This window comes from Atta cephalotes (assembly GCF_000143395.1).
Source record: "Atta cephalotes unplaced genomic scaffold scaffold00081, whole genome shotgun sequence".
In the NCBI taxonomy this organism is placed as follows: Eukaryota; Metazoa; Arthropoda; class Insecta; order Hymenoptera; family Formicidae; genus Atta; species Atta cephalotes.
In genome coordinates this window covers 640,451-663,649 of record NW_012130145.1, presented here as the reverse complement: position 1 = coordinate 663,649, position 23,199 = coordinate 640,451, and the positions used below count along the sequence as shown (strand labels likewise).

Genomic DNA, 23,199 nt, shown 5'->3' with positions numbered 1-23,199 from the left:
GACAGTATATGAATTTAATTAAAATTTGTTTTAGGAAGTTCAATGCTTATTGTTTCTTGCTTATTACTTCTAGTTGGCCCGAGTGATGTTCCCATTGGCGTTTACCCATTCTTTCGACGAACTGAAAAGGTGGAACAAAATCGAGATTTTTTTGTTCTTTTTGAATATTTTAACAAAATCAATTTTTATATCGTTATTGAATAATATATTTCTTCGCATTCTTTCTTTGAATCATACGATTACCTCGTGATACTTTCGTTTCCGTTTAAAGAAATATCATCGTGCGTACAGCAATCGCAATTTATGGTTTCTATGTCTTAGCTCAACGCTTGATTCGTTATTCATCATTAATTCGATTATCCATCCTGTGCGTTTGACTTCGTCGTTTACGTTTATATTTGAGGACTCCTCTCAGCCTCAATTCTGATAACGTATTTTTCTGAAAAAGACATCGTTTTCCTCCTAATGACATGATAGCGATGGCAGTGATGACGACGATCATAATTCCATCGAGTTATAAGATCGAAAATAAGCAAAGAATGGATCTCTATAGCCACGATGGAATTACAAAGATCGCCAGAGTTGCCAATACTAATAGCGATCTCTCCGACGTCACAGTCTTCCGATTGTAGTCTCTCGAGAATCAAATGGAATCGAATAGCGTTCACTATAATATTTGTACTTTCCAGACATGCTCGGGACAGCATTATCGAGCGCGTGCCATCTCCCTTGTTAAGAGCCCTCGCTGAACATATTTGGCGTCACTGTAGTTATAGTAACGCGAGGCAGGATCCGTAGAATCGCGGGTGACCGTAAAACTGATTGCACGAGTTCGCCGGGGGCTCTCTGTTACACATCATCCTCTATACTCCGCAGGGGTATCTGCTGCTTCTGCGCTACCGCATTTAACACATGCACCAACTGATCCAGCTTTTTGTCCATCACAGATAGCTGCAAGCAGAAAATTTCATACTGATACATTCGAAAGTTCACGTCGAAAAGAAATTTACGTTTCGATTTATGCGAAATGTCTATTAAAAAATAATGAAAAAAATCTTTGATCTCCAGGTATTTTTATTCAAGCAAATCAGAACGTTTTAAATACAAATTCAAAATAAATTTAATTATTACCTAATTATAAAAGAAATTTTTTATGTTTTCTCTTTTATCATAGAGATGTCATTAGGAAAGAAGGTTGCAATCCTTTCACCGAAATTTTTGTGTTTTTTTCATTTTTTATCACAAAAAAATAAACTTAAATTTTAACTCAGAGAAATTTTTTGTTGTCATTATAATATTTTTCTTTTTAATACAAATATTTTTCTCCCTATTACAACTATGTAAATAATTTCTGGAACTTCTATCAGTTATAATAGAATCTCCGAAGAGAAGAATATAAAGAAAATTATCGCAAGTTTTTAAATAAAAAAAGAGAATATGTGTTAAGAGTATTAATGAATACTCCATTTACAATCACATATTTCGTTTTTAATAACTATATTTAACCTATAATTTCTTCAAAAAAAAAAAATTAAAAGTTAGTGAACTGATGATATAACTAGATATAATTTTAAGATTGTATTTCTAATCTATTTACAAAATTTACCTTCTCATCAAAATCAGAAGAAGAAGACATTCAAAGTTCTCAAGTTTTCAAAAACAATTCATTCAGCGTAACAAATTTCTATTTATACATATAATAACAAAGTTGATAAATCTTCATCTCCTCCCCTCCTCTCCATTCAAAAAAAATTCTGAATATATCTATTTTCAATACATAATTATGGGGAAAAATTAAGTATCACTTAATAAATTATATAACATAATTTCTATTAATATACTTTCAATAAGATTATATTATATGATATTTTTTAAGTAATTAATTTCGTTAGTTTTTCTTGTACGAAAGTTAGCATAGCAAACGTTATCTTGTATTCTTCACTATTTGTGCATTTTTTTGCTTTTAAGTTAGGGAAATCAGTGAATTGATAGAATAATTAATAAGGTAAAATACGTATCGTATGCAAATTTTCTATAAGAGAATAAGGACCAATTAAAAATTAAAAAAATGATTTAATAAAAATTATGCAAATATGAATATAAGTCTATTGTGACCAATCGTGAAAATCAATAAGTTGATTTGCAATTTTAAATCTGTAGTTTAAACATTATACAGTTTAACAAAAAGTAACTAATTTCGAAATTCAAGAAAGAGATTAATTACTTTCTGTACTATTTATTATTTTAACAAAATATAATTTTAGTCTTCAAAATTGCATTTCAGTTTTAAAAAGTTTAAAATTGAAGTTGAAAAAGATCATTTTAGTATATTTTAGTATATTTCATTATGTTACAATTATAATGTGTTGGAAAGATTTTATTTTATTTTAACAAAGTTAAATACAATATATTATTAAAAAATTTTTTAATTCTCAAAATGAGTTCTGAAGATAAAGATTAATAAATTAGTCAAAAAAGTGACAATTAAACTATTGAGAAATATAGATACGAATAGTTTCCAATCATTTGTTCAAACTTAAGAAGAATTTTCAAGTCGCTGAATACATATTTAATGTAAACTCAACAATTTCAATAAGATAAAATTAATATAAAGAACAATTTTTTAAAAATTCAAGTTATTAAATATAGGTTCAAAATTAGAAATTAACGATATCACATAATGGAATCAAATATTTAATAAATTGTCCATAGTCATAAAATGGCTTTATTCAAAATCTTCATGTGATAAACATAATATTAATCGCGATAATTTTATTAATTCTAATCTTCACAATGAACTTTTTTCAAAGATTGAAAGTTTTAATGATATATTTAATTGAAAGGAATAAATCTTTTCTGGCATGTCGCTTGCTTTAGTATAAAAAATTATGTTAAGAAAAGGTTTTATTTCTTTCTTACAATTTGATTACAAACTTCTTAAAACTTGCGATTTCAATGATTAAATTTATATTTTATAAACATTAAAAGAACTGTAAATTGTAATTCTTTTTTCTTTGAAACTTTTTTTTTAACTGTATTATTTGCATGTTTTTATGCTCATAAAGCCGTGAAAAACTCGTAATAAACTCGTAAATGTAATTTTTGGAAAAATATGGATTTGAAAGTAGGTTATTCAATTATACATTCTCTTCGCAAATATGAAGATAGATTCACACACACGTGAATTAAGCTGCGTTGAGGAAGTAGGACAGTTAAATATTCATAAAAGAAACATTATGGTAATTAAAGCGAAAGACGCACCTGCTGCTCCACTCGATATAAACGCGCGCCAATCGTCATGGGTTTTACGTTGCCTGCCCGGTCGATTCCCGCCAGGTAGCTCCCCGGTTTACCCAGGGTCTGATCCAATCTCCTCTGCAACTCCTGCGGACAAATCGAACGTGCAATCAACCGCCCGTAATTTTACTCCCAGACTACGCCGAAAAAATGCGATGATCGAGCGGCGCAGACATGAAAAAAGAAATCGTTATTCGCTATTAATATTTCATATTGTTAATTAATATTGCTTTACATCTTCATCCTTTAGCCTCTTGTTTTTCCTGTTTACGGAAAAAAAAACAGCTGAAAATTTCATTGATTCAGCAAATCTACAGTCGACAGTTAATTTTCTATGTTAAAGTAGCAAAGTTGACAGCTAAATAACATTAGCGATTTGTTAAACCATCAAATCTTCTTAGTTATAGATGTTGAATGTTCGAGTAAGTTATAAGGTTGCTGTACCCCACCCAATTAATTTTTTTTCTGTGTTTCTGTAATTTAATGCAATTTTGTGATTAAGAGTGAATTCGTGAATTACTGCAATTCTTGCAATATGAAACAGACATAGCGATATGGACGTACCAAAATGAGACGTAAAAGATTTTAAGATCGAAATTAACGCAGTGCTGTAATTAAATAATGTGCAAACGAGCATCGGTTGCGCTTGCAATTAAATCAGCAGTTAAAAATTTCGTTAGCAAGACTCGCTGTGAAACATCAGAGGATATTATCGATCTCCTCGATATACATATAATGGAACTTTATATTCGCTCGTCGCAAAGTACTGAAGTTTCTTTGACAAACAAAAGACCGTATGCTCATAGAAGTTGAGTCTACCGTGATTGACGTTTTATTTTTGCTTTTTAAAGTCGTCATTTTTTTCCTGCAGAAATTGTTGAACGATATTTAAAAACGATTTTTGCAAATAAATATCAACAATAAATATCACTTAATGTAATTTAATATTAATTGAAAAATATATCACATTAAATAAACAGATAAAATTGTCAATATATGATATATCGAATTGTTTAAAATCATAAATTTTTGTTTGAAGTTTTATATTAAATCGTTACGCATATACGCATAAAGATGACAAAAAGATATCAGTGAAAATTAATTTGAAATGAATACCATGAAAGCACAACGAAATATTGGCAAAAATGATTTATCATAATTTAAGTTTATTTTATTTTATTTTTAGTAAGATAAGTAATTTTGCACCTCTTAATGTACATATAGCAGATTATAGCGCGCGCGCACACACACACACACACACACACACGCGCGCGCGCGCGCGCACACACACACACACATATATATATATATATATATATATATATTTCTCATATATAAGTTCCGAAAGTATCTTAACCTTCAAATCGTACATCTCCCTTGAGCACCTACTAATAGTACACAGGTGCGAATTGAGAGTTTTTAATTGCAAGTCTCTCTTGAGGAAACAGAAATTTCTTTAAAACTACTCTTTTCTGAGGTATAATTTTCTCACAAATCCAATGATATTACTCAAATTTAATGAAAAAGCATATTTAATGTAGTGAAGATAAGCCGTGGCAATTGTTCGTGCGCAATTATCAACAAATTGAAAATTTTTGTGATGCGAATTCGCACTTGTGTACGGTTTGAAGGTTAAAATTCATGTGTTAAGGTGTTAATATGTATGCGCGATCGATCTTTAGGTACCCGATGAGTGTAGATGTAAGCCGCGACAACCATTTGTCGATTAATTGATGGCTCTATTTTGCGTCGTGTACCGATGGTTACATTGTCCTGTAAACCGACACGGACTTTGTACATGTCCTTCGATACGTGTCGAACTAATCATTGGCGATCGCGTATGGTTGATTAAATACAGAACCAGAATTTGCTATCGACGATCGCTCAGTAATTTGTCAAATAAGAGCAATTACTGTTTATCACGCAATAAATAGGTTTATCTTGTCGTGTGTCATTTACTCATTAGATTACACGACGAATTGCGGCGATTGGTCTTGTAAACGAAACGGTGTTTCTTTAAAATAACTTACTGTGTCTGTATTAAATGATAATCTTCGAGTTATGATATTATAGATGTATTTTCAAGATAAAGCATCGACTCACCTTAATTCGCACCATCATGTTTAGATGACCTTGACTGTATTGTTCGATGACGTCACGAACGTCGTACGGTTTCCGAGCTTGTTGAAACTTTCTGCGAGCCACGAAGTACTTGATCTTTCTGATTGCCCGAATAGCATTCCGATGTGCCTCTGTCAATCTAAAAAATTTGACAAAATTTGCGAAATTTAGATTAGCAAATTGCAACAGGGAAAAAATACATTTATTTATGATCATCTCTTCTTTTTTATTTGCAATACATGTCTAAATGCAAAATATCATTAAAAATATCGTAAGGATAAAAATATGATCTAGGATGAAAATGTTAATTTTGAATCTAATCGCCATTGAAATATCACATTACAACATTCAATCACTTTGTTGTAACGGTTTCAAATTCGTTTGATTCACTTTAGAAGAGAAATCGATTTCTCCTCGAGTTGCGATCTTCGCTAACTTAATTTTCCTAGTCGATCATGACGCAGCAAGTCGCAACTTGATACAGCTCGTTTCCCTTTCGACGTTAGAAATAACCGGTAAAGTGCAACGCTGAACTCCGTTAATGTAAATTGCATAAAGTATAAAACTGCGCTGAACGTTCAAAGGTAGATACTTCTAAAAGCGCTAACATTTTAACAGTCTCTTTCTATCTGTTAGGATAACCGTGGTACATTGAAAATGAGTAAATTTACTTTTGAGATAAAGCAATGACGTAATATCTATCCTTTTCGTAATTCGTACACTATTCGTAGCAAAATAATTGTGATATACCGAATTGGAAAATTGATTCGTGTCAAATGTAATATTAGATGTCAATATTCATTTCGGATTACTAGCTGACCCATATATTGACCAAAATAATGGTTTTCCTCTCTTTCGACTTTGCGCTATTTTCATATGTTAGCTCTTGACCCCACGGCGCTAAAGAACGGAGGAATATGCTCTCGAGAAGAACGTCTATTCTTCTGGGGTGTTTACGTCTCCAAGAACGCTTAGCTCCTTGGCAGATGCTTTTGTCGTGAGTGTAAATGTGACACAGAGTGGTTTATGCATGGTAAAACGTCGGAGGAACGTTTACCAAGTGTTACAATGGAGAATTCGACTAATCGCAAGAAGAGCTAGTAAGAAATAAACAGAGTTGAATGCAATTATTTTACTTCGAGATATAAATAAGTCTGGGATGTAAATCATTTCATTTTTTAATAATTAATAAAAATCATATCATATATGTACACTCGAAGAAAGAATTTTTAATATCAAGAAAAAAAATATCCTTGACGTACTTGGCTCAATTGTATATAGTTGAGTATTACAGTATAAAATTAAATTAATAATTTTTATTCTATTCCCTTGCATAAAATAAGATCGACATCTTGTCTTGAGAGTATATTACATATAAATTTAGGTTTATATATTCTTACGTTTAGAAATCTATCTAGTATTATGTACGTGATGCTATAGCATCATGGCAGCGAAGCTAGGTGAGAAACACGTGAAACGAGAAATCTTGAGTTTGACTCCTGGCCGAGCCCAGTTTTTCGTTGTCGAAAAATGTAATCTAAATTTTTCTGTTAAATTAATGCAATAGCATTAAGAATATTTTATTTTTAATTTTAGAATGTTTTTATTTAAGAAAAAAATATTCTTTTCTGAAAAATAAATACGATTGGTTCTATATTGAACTTATTTTATTTTACATCGAGGAGTAATAGCATTGAATATAGATATCTTTTCTGTGAGTGTATACATATGTATATAACACTGCTTACATATAAACACATTGTTATATTCAGTGCAAATATTGCTTCATAATTAAAAGAAACTTTGCATGTATGTTTATTTGCAGAATTAACAAAATGCAAAAGCTCTTGTGGCTCAATTTGTATTTAATCCTCTTAAGATAAAAAATTGGATAATAAAATTTTATTATTTTTTTTTAAATTAACGAAGAGAATTGCGGGAAAATAAAAATATATCATTAAAATTCAATATAGGTATCAAATTTTACTATACAACAAGAATAGTATAACTCGTACAATGATCATAGTAACAAGAAAAACGACGATGCAATAAATAACAGGATGAAAAACAGAAGAATAAGAATACATGGAAGAAAGTCTGATTTCACGAGATACGTAAGATAATATTTTTAAACAAAATTGAAATGAATGTAGGCGGAAAAATATTCAAACGAGATGCTTTTTGGTTGGCAAACATAAGAAAGCTTTGAGTCGAAGTGAATGAGAGGCGAAAGAAGTTAAGTGAAGATGGAACAGAAAAATCTGGCAAGTGTCTTTATATACAAGTTTCAAGTATACATGTGCACATTTGTTCGACGCCGTGAAATCTGGGTCATTCATACCCGTGTGAAGTAATGGTGAGATGGAAAAAGCGTTCACGGGTCCTTGCGAGTATACAAAAAGGGCCTTTTGTGCGAAATACCGTGCGTTTCATTTGCGCCTGCAGAACCGATCTCTTTAAAATGTCAATGGCGCAGAAAGCCGCCGAGAAAGGCCTCCCTCATACCTTATCACTTCTCTTTCATGAATTTGATTGTGATGTATGATGAAAATGTGTATATTTTTGGCGCTGCGATTATATATGTACATAAATCTCTATATACGTCTAATTATTTCAGATGTTCTTAATTCTTAACGAAGATGGAGATCAAGCAGATTTTATCGCATTGCAAAATGCTCCGCAATATTAAAAGACAAATAGATTGCATCGGTTCAAATTGAATTAGAGTTAAACTGTATATACATATCATAGTTAAATATGTATTATATTAAACACTAAAATTAAATATACAATATATTTAAATATATATAAAACATTGTCAACGTTTAAATAAATAAATAAATAAATATATATATATATATATATATTTATTTATTTATTTATTTATATTCTAGAATAAAATATTCTGTAGAATAGAGAGATATTTCCTTAACAAAAATTTCATAGAAAGTCTATGTAAAAAGCGTTAGTTAAAATTATCTAAAAATTATGCTCTATGAAAATATAGATAATAATATAGATAATATAGATAATAAATACAGATACAGCTGCTATTGAAATAAATTGTAATTTAAATATTTATTCATACAATTACTCGCGTTTAAGAGTGCATTAAAGTTAAATCGTATATATATATATATACGTAGATAATATTCAATACTCTATTTTCATTTCTCTCTTGGATGGATCATTCAGCTGAGAGTGATTGATAATAGACGATGAAAATTGAAAAATGTGAATGCAAATGCAGAAGTGTGATGAAAATGAGGATCAGATTACCAAGTTGCAAAACATTACTCCGACACTACATCAAACCTTCGAGCATTCAGTTCTTCCTTTAAAGGAGCAAAACTCGAGCTTTAGTAGCTACGAGCACCAAGCGGATGCATAAAGTGAAACTATAAGATTTTCACAAAATTAAATTTCATTAGAGAATAGAAAGCATATTCTATTCTAATGCTAGTACATTCGTAACGATCTGTGCGATATTTATCTGTATATTACGATACGAGGTATGCACGAGGTACAGGAAAATTCCTCGGTACTATCGATTCCGCACGCGAAGTAGAAGTAATTTGCATGGAGATATACGTTCCTCGGCTTCCTATACTCTGATTTCGGTCGGTGCGATCTAACTCGATGTATGTATACGTGAAACGGGCGTTTAATAACTTTACGATCGATCACGGAGATGGTAGTGGATTCGAGAGTTGCTTTAGAAGTTACAAAACAAATCATAAGTTTTATGATTAATACACACATATTTCAATGCACGCAGAAAGGATGACTAAAAAGTATCAATTATACTTACGTGGTTACTCTCTGGGGTTCTTCAATATCGATATCAATTTCATCGCTAGTTGCCTCCGTCACCGAACTCGTCTGCGAAGTGAAGAGACTTCCCCTGCCAACCGGAAACACGCTAGTTAAACTACGGGCTCACAGATCTCGTTCTTTCTATGTGGCAAGATTGCTCTGGAGAAGATACTCTTTAGACACAGGCTGACGCAAGTTAGAACAGCAAATCGCTGTGATTTCACAAGAATTACTTTACATAATAATAATGTCTATTGTATGTTTTATATATCACTTTGCTGAATTTTTAATTAATTTTTTTAATCAGTTGTAATATTATAGAAATATTTAGGCATGGTGCTTGCACGCGTATTCTCCACAAAATTATTATTAAATACATCTAATAAATATTTAGTATTTTATGTTTAATGTTTATCTTGATATCGGAATTTCCTTCTTCTATACAGCGCATGATTTCTGAGAATCTTTCTCCAAAGCAATTTGCTAAATATGCGTCTCTTGAGTAGAGAGAAATACCGTTGGGAGAAACTATGTAGGCACTAATAAGAAACAGTTAAATAGAAAGTTTACATTTTGTTTCGAAGCGGTGCATTAGGACAATAGACATACAGATATAAATTCTGAACTCATGTTGAACAAATGCAGAAAACCAGGGTAATTAATTAAAACGTTAAAAGTTAAAAAAAAGTTAAAAGTTAATAACTTTTAACTTAACTTAGTTAATTTTAAATGCATTAAATTTTAACTTTTAACTTTTAAGTTACTTTTAAACGTTAACTTTTTAACTTTTTTTTAAGTTAAAAAATTTTTTTATATTCTTTTAAATATCTTAGAAAAGTAATAAAATATAATAAGACTAAGGACTACATTCGTAATCTGTTCATAAGACCACCTTAAGATTAGGTGTGAGAAAAAGTTCGTGGCGTTTTTTTTAATGCCATCTAACGGGAAAAACGCCACGAACTTTTTCCCATACCTAATAATTTCTTAAGATGCTAATACAGTCCTCTGATTGGGTTATGTCTTATGCCATAAGCCTTAGTCCGGAATTACAATAGGTAAATTAAATTAAAAATTTAATTTACTTACATAATCTATATTGTAATTGTTATTTAATTTCATTTTCAAGAAAAATTAAGACATTTTGATCTAAAAATAATTTTTTTCAAAATTAACTTTTTTTTAATTTAAGTTAATTTAATATTGACTTACGTTAAGTTAATTTTTTCTTCAATTTTTAACTTTAACTTTATTCAGTTAAAAAAAAAACATTAACTTATCCAATCCTGCAGAAAACATTTTGTACAATGCAACGTTGCGTTTTATGAAGATTATGTAAGTTATGTTTAATTTATAAGGTAACTCCGGTATATACGCCCCACTTATTACAAATTTAATTTATTAAGTATTATTTACTATGTTTATAATAAACAAACTGTATCGGTAAACACTTTGTACTGTCTACTACTATGAAAAAAATATTAGAAATCCGGAATATTTATTTTTCATATTAAAAAATTAACTTTTTGAAACCCTTGCATTTTTGCCGTATATCCCATAGGAGTGGGATATATGGCTACTCATAGAGGGAAGAGGGGGTATGTACGACTTATGAAAAATTTACAAATAATGTATATAAATAAGACGTATAATGACACAATAACTTATAAAATGTGTTTAATAAAGTTTTATTAAAGAATAAGAATGGTAAATATGTATATGAAGTAATAAATATAATAATTACAATCTTCCTACATATATTACAAGTATTATGACATGAAGTACATATTTCATATAATGCGTTTATTGCATTTAGTACACTAAATTCAATCTGCGCACTTTATATGCTTTGAGCATAAATCCTGCTCGCCGTATATATCTCAAAAAAATGCTATCCCAAAAAAATGCCCAAATAGGTGGGATATACAAAACAACAAACTAAATAAAGAATATGAGAGCAAAGCACTTGTATTTTGCTACACAACATGTTTTACTATTCCACGTATCAAAAATAACTAAGTCTTTTACACGCCCTACAATAATCATTTTATGTAAATTATAATTTATGACGGCATTACAATGATAAATCGATTCAATTCGCAATAATTTCATTAATATTAACAGTAAGAAACTGAAATCACACAATATTAATATAACATAAAGGCATGTAACAAAGTAGTTGCGGGAAAATTATCCTCACTCCTTCTATTTTTTCTAACTTCTGCGACATAAATCCTAGCGCATTTGCCGGAGTTATCCTAATACATTAGGATAATACAACAGTCAATAGCTTCAATAGTTTCTCTCATATATTGCCGATTTATATGCTTCAGTAATTCACGATTCTTCATAAACAAATTACATATGATTATCATCTGATATCTTCAAACTTCGGACACATCGATTAATTGATGCGTTCGAACTGATGAAAGATATCTAATAACGTTTGTACTGTATATCGATAATATGCCTCATCAAATTACCATTGTCAGTATTATTTGGAAATTTGTAATTCTTTGTCAATAAATATAATCTCATATTTTCAATTAATATATAATTAATTCTCGAACATATTAATAATTAATATAAACATCAAATAATAGGTGCTTTTTAGTAACAGAGCATCACTGCATAATATAGTAATACATGATACAATAATACGTAGTATCGACTTGTAGTTAAAATATTGCTTAGCTTTTTTATTTTATTTAAATAAGGAAAAGGGTTTCATATAATACATCTATATATCTGAATATGTCAAATGTAATCTTGAAATTTTTCATTACTCTTAGAAAAATAAATATAATAAAATGTAAAATAAAATGTAAAAATTTGATATTTGTAAAGTGATATAAAAAAACAACAATCGAACACAACATTTTAATTGTATATGGTTGTGTCGACTTGTGTCATAATTAGAAAACACGGAATCATACACTGTTACACAGTGTTGTCTATGTCCGTTGCTGAAAAACATCAATATTGATATATAAATAAAAGTGATATTTGCAGATAATTTGTGGATATTGCAATTTTTAGTTTGTGAACGATTTATTATGTTATATATAATTGTATTCCAAATGTTTATTCCGCGAATATGGTGTGGATTAGAATTTTCAACATACCAAAAGTAGTAGTATAATATATTATAAAACGTAATATAATATTATAAAACGTAATATATGATACAAACTAAGGATTTATTTGTCTCGAAATTTAATTATTAGATTCTTAACACTTTCTGCCAAAGCATCCAAATAAATTTTGATTTTAGTGGAAGACCAATTAATTTCTAAATTATCGAAAAAAATAAGCGATTTATAAAGAAAATTAATATACTGTTGATTAAAATGATGCATCACTTGAGAAATTTTGAATTTAAAGCGATTGTAAGAAGACCTTTAATACATCAACGATCATATATTCTCGCTTTTGAGGATCAGCGCGCAATTACTCGCATTCAAGAAGTCTCAGAACATCTCGGTACACTTTTCACTCGATGTCACACGACGGCGTCAGCGAGATTCGGAAATAAGTTCGCCAATTTCATGGTATCAGCTTCGTCTTCTCACCGTCGTATTTACTGAGCTGAAAGGCAAGTCTTCCAAGCGACTCTTCCGCTCGAAGAAACGGACTTAGATATGTTAAAGGTGACAATGTGAAATTTGAGTGGTTATGACAAATTTTGTACTTGAAATTAATACATTGTATGCAATAACGTATACAATGCAATAATGTAAACAAGACTGATCAGGAGTGAAATAATTTTCTTCTTTATTATTGGGATAATATCCCAACGCATCTCTCTCTCTCTCTCTCTCTTTCTCTCTCTTCAATATAAAAATTTATTAGATGTCTCTCACCGATTGTCACGTCTGGCACGATTCGGTGTGCCCACCTTGGGCTCCTCCATGTAAAAAACCACATCGCCTTCGTTCTCAAGACGTTGATTGTCGTTTTGGCCAGTCCCGGCACCAGCTGATATACCACCCGATATCGTGACGGGTGGCAAAGCCGGCTGCTGCTGAACGTCCATTCGGTTCCGCGATTTCCGCCTCTTCAGCACATTCGCCTTCTTTGCCACCTGGATCATCAGAGACTGAACCCCCGGTGCCCTCCCATTACAACACACATCGAACACAGCATGCACTATCCCTACTGGCCAGACATTCGGCCCCTTTCTCTCTCTTTCTTTCTTTTGTTTTTTTTTATTTATTTTTCTCAAATTGACGAGTCCATCATTGCCGTCATCATCAACGTCATCGTCATTATTTTGCGGAAAATATGTACAACAGCAACAATTCCTTCCATGGAATGCTCAGAAAGCAATCTATGGAAAATTACGTCGATCACGAGCCTATGTCGTTTATAACATCTTTTCAGCTTTAAAAAACAATTCAATCACGATCCGTATATAGCAAAATTTTCAGTGCACAGATAAGCCGAACATGTTACATAAAATAAATTTTTTTCTTAGGACTTTATTTTAATTACAAAATATTCCTAAAATACTTAGATAAATCATACTAATAGTACCGATGAAAATGTTCTATGCGGATATGCATCTTTTATTCAGGAAACCTATCCTTTTTGAAATATATTTGCGTAAACTATTCTAAGAGTAGTTTCTTGATATTAAACACATTTTTAAGCATTCGAAATCTCTCGGTAATATTTTTCGTACAGAATTGTCAAGTCACACAACCGACGTAAATTCCCATTTTTATATCGTGAATTCGCAAGCTAGATTTCAAGTCCTCTGAAGACTACGATGCGAAGACAAGAAGTAATGTGTAGGCATACATATATATACATACATATATATATACAGCTAGAAACATTGTAAGTAATTCAGGCTCATGCATGTTGCAAAATATCTCTAAGTAACGTGAAGTTGCTTTCCACGAAATACTGATCACTATCTTTAGAGAAAAAGAATATATAGAATATAAGAATACACATACAAGCTGGGAATACGCAAACACGATTAAATGAACGAATATATTGTTTCTTCATAAGCAAAAACTTTAAGAAGCTTACGCAAAGCCTTGTTCGTTTGAAAAGTAACGAACGCGCAGATAAATTGTCTCGTAAGTTAAAAAAAAACAAAAAATTCAGTATCTCATCTTAGTTGGAATTTAAGTAGTTTCGACATTGAAAAGAAAAAGCAATGATATTTCAAATAAATGGACAGTTCGTATAACGTTAAATCTAATAAGAGTAATGGTTTTGTAAAAGTTATTCTTATTTCCTTTTTCGTTTGAAAATTCGGAAATCTTTGATAACGAAGAATATTCAGATCCAAACTCTCGACGCAATTCGATTCTTGTGATAACAATGTGAAATATGTATTTTTTAATATGCCATATTTTACATTCAGCAGGTGAGTACAGTGATCTCGACTTACATAAAAAATAAAACTCGACTAATATAAAAAATAAGACATTTCATGTCTTGTAATAGAAATGTGTAAAGAAACGTGATAAAAAGTTACAAAAAAATAAACATGCAAAAATCTCAGGATATGACGTGAACTTTTTATTGCACTGAATTTTAAGTAATAACGATTTAATGATTTGCCGCGACAATTTCTTTTCAGCTATTGTTAATAAAAAAGTAAAAGTAAAAAATCTCGATTTTAATTCTAAATTATTCGGGATAATGTAGTAAATAAAATAAAAATACTTTTCAATAGGAAAATAATTTGTTAAAATAGGGAAAATGATAATTATTTTTGGATATTATTTGAAGAAGCTCGTATAGTCATACGTAATAGTTCTGTAAATCAATATTATGTTCTGAGGATTAAATACTAAATGTGACCACGATGGCAAATTTGCGCAGACTTGACCGTCTTTATTACAACTAAGCGTGCAGCAAGAAAGTACGGTTCCCGTGATAGCAATATGAAATATATATTTTTTAATATACTACATTCTACATTCAGCAGGTGAGTACAGCGATCCCGACTTACATAATATAAAAGAATAAGACATTTCACGTCGTGTAACAGAAACGTGTAAAGAAATGTGATAAAAAGTTCAGAAAAAAATAAACATGCAAAAGAGAGTAAGAATGAAAATAAATATAAACAATTTACATACCATCTTCTTTACACAAATCAACTGAAATATATTTAAGGTATATTTTATCATTGTTAAATCATCACTGAGCGTTCTTTCTATTTCAAATACGTAAAATCGATGCTCGCGCGCGTACGTATAGTATCTGCGCAGTTTTGAGAGAAACGGAGTTTGAAAATTTTGGCAGCAGATGCAAAATGGAGATACCGTTCCTATAAAATTAATCGTTTCGTGTTAATTGAGTACATACTTGAAATGTGCCGATAAATTATTTTATTCCATTCGATTTTTTTGCGAACTTTCTTGTTAAAGATTTGAATATATCATTAAATTAATGCTGTAATAACTGTAAACATATGTCTCAAAAATATATATGTATATATATATATATATACATTTTCCATTGAATAAGCAATTTTTATGACAAGTTTTTCTAACTTTATACACAGATACAAAAATGGAACTAGCCATAATAATTGCGAGTAAAATGGAAATCAAATAGCTTTGTATGGAAAAATCAAATGCAATTCTAAAAATACCGCATCCGTTATTTGATTCACGTTCAAAAGCAATTTATCTGAGGGTGACAACTATTGCAGTTTTCAAGCGATTACGTATAAAATACAAATTTAATTAAAAAAAAGGAATGTTACGAAGATAGATGATGAAGTTCGCTGATGATAAAATTCATTGACTGATTTTTTATGAAATTTGTATCTACGTAACACGGCGAGTCAGTCGATGTATTGTTGAAGCAATGACATTTGCAATTTATATAGTAACTAAAAAAATAAAGATATAAAGTTATAGAGTCCGAATGGATGACTATGTAAATATCAAAAGTTTGCTGACTGGCATTTTATGAAATTAACTGACAATTTTATATGAAAAAAAACTATGTTCGAAAACGAATGTAAAATAAACATTAAAGTATCCTAATGAATATCTGCATATATTTTATGTGCTCAGCATTTCTAATAAATGACGTTATTATTAAAACTGTAAGTATATATTCAAAACCAGTCCATTAACAAACATTTCATTAAAGATAGATTTGTTCATGATATGTATTACATAATAAAATTAAACAAACAAATTAAACTAATGAATAACAAAAGCAACTTTCATTATTTCGTACGTAAGGAGGGATAATGTACAGAAGCCTCTAGCGCATCTTTAATTACATAAACACACGTATGTGACTAGCAACAGAAGGAGAAAACAAAATCATTCGGATCATTTTTAGCGGTAAATAACGGCACATTGAAAACATCGAGCAAAAAATTCGCATTCTCCGCTTGCATCCATCCACTGCCAAATTATCATCGGACAAGTAATAATGTAAAAGTACACGGCCGTCACACATAGTTGTCACTATTATACAATACTGAGATTTATTAGAGTAAATAATTAGCGAAAAATAATATTAGACAGCGAAACTCCTTCGCGAATCCCATCCTTATGCGTTAAATTAAAAAATTTTTCGGATTTGAACGTGAAAAATTTAATCTTAATTATTTATTTAATTTAATCTTAATTTTTAGTTTAGCAAATATGATAATCTCATTTTCTTGACAATCTGGTATTTCTGTGTACATTTAAAATTTGATAATTTATAAATATTAATTAGTATAATTTACTTAAATCAATTAAAACTAATTAAAAACATAAATATCAATTATAATTAAAAATGTTTCATTACGTTTAACAAAGAATAAAAAAATCTTTATCTCATTAGGAATTGAATTATTGAATTTGGATTCGATTATATAGCGTAAGGCCCAATATAATAATAACTCACTCACTTTTAACGAAACATTTAATAATTTATATAATTTTATATTAATTTTAATGAACAATTTTTTTCATCTCATATACTATTATACTTTCACACAAGTTGTTTCACATTTATTTGCACGATAAATCGACACAAGGCAAATTTGATTTCTCACAATCCGCTTAGAGCGTAACAACCAAGTCCCCTGCGACTCAACGGTATTAGTTGACAATCCACTCGCGCGTGGAAATGCAATCGCGGTAAAAGTCGAGAGATCGTGGCAGCAATTAACGTGGATACGATATCACGGGCAATTCCAGATCCATTAGCGTCCTCGGCTGCGCGCGCGCATCGACCGAATCGCGAATAAGATTAGACGGGAGAAGAGACTGAGGAAAGAACATTTTTCGTGTCTGTTTCAATAAGATAATTACGAGATTCGCAACGGATTAGCGTCTGTCTTGACATGGCATAGTAATCGCTCGCGGCACGGTCAGTTAAAACGTTCAAGAACATTGTGTAAGCAGCTAAGAACATCAACAGTCAACAGCTAAATACGGCTATTGCGTTTCGATTTTCGCTAAACTAGCAAACGGGAAACTTTACCTTGCCCAAGGGCGTTGACGGCTGACCGGCTGGCGACGGGTCCTTGATGTAGATATTCCATGTAGCGACGCTGTTGATCGCCTTATCGGCGGCGTAACACCTCCATAGGCACTGTATCAACATCGCAGCAGCTGGTATTTGCCGATTGAAGTGCTTTTGTCGTTGCTTTTGTTGTACCTTCAGTGCGAAGCCGGAACCTAGAATACCCTGAAAAATAAATGCAAAAACACTAACTCACGAGACACAATAACAATCGCGCTCAATTGTTTAGATTTCTTGTACAGAGATAGACAAATACAAAATTGAAGTATGAGTTTTTTAATCAATATTTCCTTTCCAAAAATACGAGTTACAAGCGATGCAAGATAGAATTCTTGAGAATTCTATTCAAAAAGAAACAAATACAGCATAAAAGATTCATATTTATTAATTTTAAATAAATTTAGATCAAGTTCAAATTTATAATTTGATTGCAAAGATATTAATTACGAGAGATTGATTCGATATATTAATCGATATATTTATATTATAAGTTAAAGAATCTATAAACAACAAATAACTATAAGTACAAGACATTCTGTATATTATAAAAGAAAAAGAGAACAATTCTTTATAGTAATGTACTTACTGCTGGAAGTGCGAAAAAGGATATAGCAAACACGCTGAAACATGAGGCCACTATTTTTCCCATCCATGTTTGCGGGACTGTATCACCGTAACCTATCGTTGTTACTGTGATCTGTAATATATCGAAAAACATCAAATATTCCTAATGTACATAGAATTACACTATACACACAACGTCGCATTCATAATGATATTGACAATGAATTTAATGTGAAGAGTTTTACCGCATGACACACCGTTCACATAATTTAATAAATCATTTAATCTGCAAAATATAATTAATTATACCTATTAATTAGCATATAATACGCCCCAATAAGCAATTTGTGCTGCCTGTATAACTAGTGCAATTTGCATTGCGACGCAATGTGAGCATTGATATCAATACCGATATCGACATCAATTCATATCGTTTTGAAATGTATCATTGAAATGTATCTTTATCATCATGGTGAAAATATACTTCCATTATGGTTATCATTACAACTGATGGCAGAGAACGACACGTAACTTTCGTATAAGGTTAAGCAGAGAAAAACTTATACGTAAGCATAAAAAAAGCTATTGTGTTATATATACGTTTCTCTCTGTCTTACCTTACATCTATAATTCTATAATTCTATGACAGTTATGTCTCCTTCTCTATCATCAGTAAATTGCGAATCATTAAAGTTGTTTAAAAAAATAATCCGTCATCACATTATCGTTCTTGAATTATTTCCACAATTTTTACACTACTAATGAATCTCACTTTGTTTTTACATCGTTTTCTTTCAGAGAATTGATTTATTACATTTCGTTCTTACATTTAAATTGCACTTTTAATGATTTGACAAGAATTAATCCAAAATCTATCATATCAATTTTAATTATCAAGTAAAAATAGATTTGCAATTAGATAATGAAGTGCAACAAGATAAGAATAGTTAGCGTAGAAAGGGAAAGATATAATAATAATGAAAATATAATTTAAATATAATTATTAAATATAATTTAAAAATACAACATTTATAACTAAAAAAAACAGAATAAAACGTATAATTAATTCATACAAGTTATTTAGAAAGAAACCTCTCTACATTTCTTTTATATTTTATATTAAATATAATATAATATATATTATTAATATATAATATTAAAATTACAAATAAATGAAATATATAATATAAAGAGATGTTACAGAAAATACAAAAATCATTAAAATAATCAATAACAAAAAGACGAACTCACCACTCCCCACCAAAGTGCATCGGCGTAACTTGCGAAGTCTGTTTTGCCGTCCGGTCCAACTGCATCTTTTTCGGCAAGATATACGAAATAGCTGCTGAAAATGAGGCCTAGGAACCCAATGTACAGTGTTGTAATCAACTCCTGTTAAATAAGAAAAATAAAAATGTCTTGCAACTATTAATATCAAAATTTCATGTGAGTATATATATATATATTTTTTTTAAATAAAATGTACATAAATATAGTACATAGAAATTGTTATATATTTCCATTCCCATAAGGGTGTTCATACAAATATACACTTCCTTACTTACAAATAGTTAAATTAAAGTCATTGTTAAGGTCAACTTTTTGTGTATTTTGGCAATTTTCGCGATAATTGATGATATACCTGACGATGTATGAAAACCACTGAACCCAGAAGCCGCCACGTACCACCTTGACGATCGACGTGAAGCATTCGCAGAATCTGCAAAAACCGAATGCCTCTGATGGCAGAAGTGGCGAATACCTGACCATTGCTTCCTACCGACAAGACTACCATGGACGCTACTACGACAATTAAATCTGAAAAGAAAAAATGAGAAAAGTACCTTGTGATAAATACAAAAAAAACATAATCGCGATAAATTCGAATGTATCTAATATGTATATCATTATAAATAGGGTAATTTTTATATTGTCGATTAAATATAATATAATACCAATGCAATATTTATTTATTTTAATACACACTCATTTACAAAATACACATATGTATTCTAATGTGTATATATGTATTAAAATAAATATTTTTGGATATCGATTAAGTATGCATATAATCGGCAGCAATTGATATATGTAAAGTGTGTAATCCGATTAATGTCTTATCCGGCGTTACTATTTATCTGCAAGATACGTCGACAATGTACATTGTTAACGATTAAAAACAATTCTCTTTCCATCACGCATTATGAAATTGTTGGAATAGGTGTAATCTCAGCAATTCCGCTGGCTTGTTAATAATAATGTTCCATTTTCTTCACATTGCGGACATTTACTATTCTGCACTTACAGACAAAATAAAGTAAAATACGGTACATTCTCAATTATTTGAGGTAGCTGCTGGAAAGATATGTACGAGATAAAAAAACATAAATACTTAATCCGGCAGGTACTATTTATCACACAGACAACAATAAACGATGTAAAATAAACGTAGCATCGAGACACTACCGTATTTTCAGTTTCGAAAAAACAACTAATTCAAATTGATTTACCGCAAATTGCAGATACATGAATATGTATTATGAGATAGTAATAAGGAAATTTAAATGGCGAAAATCTTGTTCTGATATACATAATCTTTAATGATTCTAATAATATCTACAAATATATAGATAATTAAATATATACGGAAATTGATTTGATCAGCAGTTTGCTTTTCAGATAATATTGCAAAAAAAAATAAACTCGTTTGTTTTCTTTTTGTTTTTACTTGTTAAACTTTCAATCACGCATTTATCGTCAACGTAATAACAAAGTTTACGAAATAGAGGATCAATTTTAGGCGAGTCTTCAATTAAGGGAGGAATTTCGATGTTCGTATGTGTTTCATTTATAAAACGCATCTGACAGAACGATGATTGCGATACAAAGCGCCCGCAATCTTGATTTTAGTAAAATGGATTCGATATTAAGGCCAGAGTTTAATATCACAAAGTTGGTCAATAGCAACGGTCACAAACGATCCTATACTACAAACAATATGAAACAAAGGAACGATAATCAAGATTCTATTTTGTGTCAATCGAACAATGCAAATATCAGATTAATTTTGGCTGTTAAGGTTTAATCGTGGCTCACTGTTAGGAGAAAACGAGCAACAACTCACCTATGATACAAATCGGTTTCCGTATGAATCGTAGTCGTCCACAACAGCCCATATATTTCGATCTGCAGCCCGCGCTCCATAATCGAACCAAATATTCAACTCCGAAGAACACCACGAGACATATTTCCTGAATAGTAATGAAATGATCTCTCAATCTTGAACTTGATACTAAAGTACTCATAATCGGTTCTTATTTTAAAATTATCTTATGTAAAGGTGCTAATACGGCTCTATTATCGACTTATGACATCTCAAGACTATACTTAAGATGGTCTTAAATATAAGAATAGATTATGAATACCGATTTTTATTTGAATTCATAGCAATCGTGACAAAATTGACAATTATATATCCAACGTCGGTGAGACAATATAATGAAATAATTCTATAGATTAATCTAGACGTTGGCTAATTCATCTCTAAAATAAATATACAAAGAACACGGTAACATTTGAATAGAGTTGACTATTGTATCGATTGTACTAACGCTGTTGTATGAACGGGATGCCCTAGAAAAACGAGGATGTCGACGTTAGAATTACAACAAAGTGGGCGAGATCCTTGAGAACTGGCTTATACTATATTCTTTTATGATACAGAACATTGACGAGCTTCGTGCTTTATGCACGCTTATTTTCTTCGTTCGCGTGGAAAAAGTGAGAAAGAATCGCGAGCAAAGATTTTTACAATATATATTGAATACCGATTTATGAACGACATTTGTATCGAAGATAGTCGTAATTTGATGTGTAAACTTTCACAGAGTTTTCTCTCTTTAAATGATAAAAGATGAGAGGGAGGATTAATTTCATTTATGCAACCTCGACGGTGATAAAAGAAGAGAAAAAGTTTGTCGTCGAGAACTGTTGTAAAGTCTATTTTAGGGCGAACCAACAAATTTAAAGTGTTCTTTTCGAAGATTAATTAAATGAAGTTTGCTTTAACTTTCTTACGAAACGTTACAAACCCTTGTTTATGAATTCTTAATCACTGTCAGTATTTAACGTTTCGTGCTTGGAAAGAGTACAATGACAGATAGGTGATAGTATTCTATCAGATGCACCTAATTCTTCCCTCGAGACGAAACATTAAGTTGGATTTTAAACTTGAATAGAAAAGTATATAGAATAGAAATACACACATCAAAAACAATAGAGATACAATAACTGAAATTTTATTACAAAAATAAAAAAAAAGATAATATGCAAAATTTTTGAATCGATATTTTTATCGAGTTTTTAATTCCAATATATATGCACAAAGAACTATAGAAATATTAAGTATAGAAAATATTTTCAATTGCAACAAATGGATGGTTTAATTTGTTTCAATATTAAAAAAAAAATTTCTACATTAATCAAAAAACTTTTAGATAAAAGCTTCGTTAAATCTGTACACATACTTTATACGAGTATACGTCAAACGTATGTTTTTTTCCTTTGCAAAGGAAAGTACAATCAATGTGGTTGCGATAGAATACTTTTAATTTAGCAGTTCTGCAGTATTTCTTTAAATAGTGTTATTGACATTATTTGATGCAGAGATGCTTTTAATATCCTATCCAGTTGTACGTTATATATTATTGTACTTAATAATGAATACGAGCTACTCACCATCCAAAACAGAGTTTCGTTTGCGAAGTTACTGTATTGATCTATCGTTGACAAAACGCTAAATATGAGGCACACCAATACCACCATGAACCTGAAAACAAAGATATATATATAATGATGTATATATATATATATATATATATATATATATATATA

General features: G+C 30.5%; 1 protein-coding gene across 1 annotated transcript in view; it reads right to left on the bottom strand.

Moving 5' to 3' along the window:
- Window positions 1-849: 849 nt before the first annotated feature.
- Window positions 850-23,199, bottom strand: part of LOC105624544 (potassium voltage-gated channel subfamily KQT member 1) — a 40,262-nt gene continuing 17,912 nt past the window's right edge. The window contains exons 3-14 of the mRNA XM_012205905.1: window positions 23,044-23,134; window positions 21,431-21,557; window positions 19,949-20,124; window positions 19,558-19,698; window positions 18,329-18,439; window positions 17,701-17,907; window positions 15,339-15,359; window positions 13,098-13,333; window positions 9,230-9,322; window positions 5,401-5,557; window positions 3,262-3,384; window positions 850-951 (exon numbers count right to left, since the gene is read on the bottom strand). Coding sequence (XP_012061295.1) covers window positions 850-951; window positions 3,262-3,384; window positions 5,401-5,557; window positions 9,230-9,322; window positions 13,098-13,333; window positions 15,339-15,359; window positions 17,701-17,907; window positions 18,329-18,439; window positions 19,558-19,698; window positions 19,949-20,124; window positions 21,431-21,557; window positions 23,044-23,134 — 1,585 coding nt within the window. The remainder of the gene's footprint in view (window positions 952-3,261; window positions 3,385-5,400; window positions 5,558-9,229; window positions 9,323-13,097; window positions 13,334-15,338; window positions 15,360-17,700; window positions 17,908-18,328; window positions 18,440-19,557; window positions 19,699-19,948; window positions 20,125-21,430; window positions 21,558-23,043; window positions 23,135-23,199) is intronic.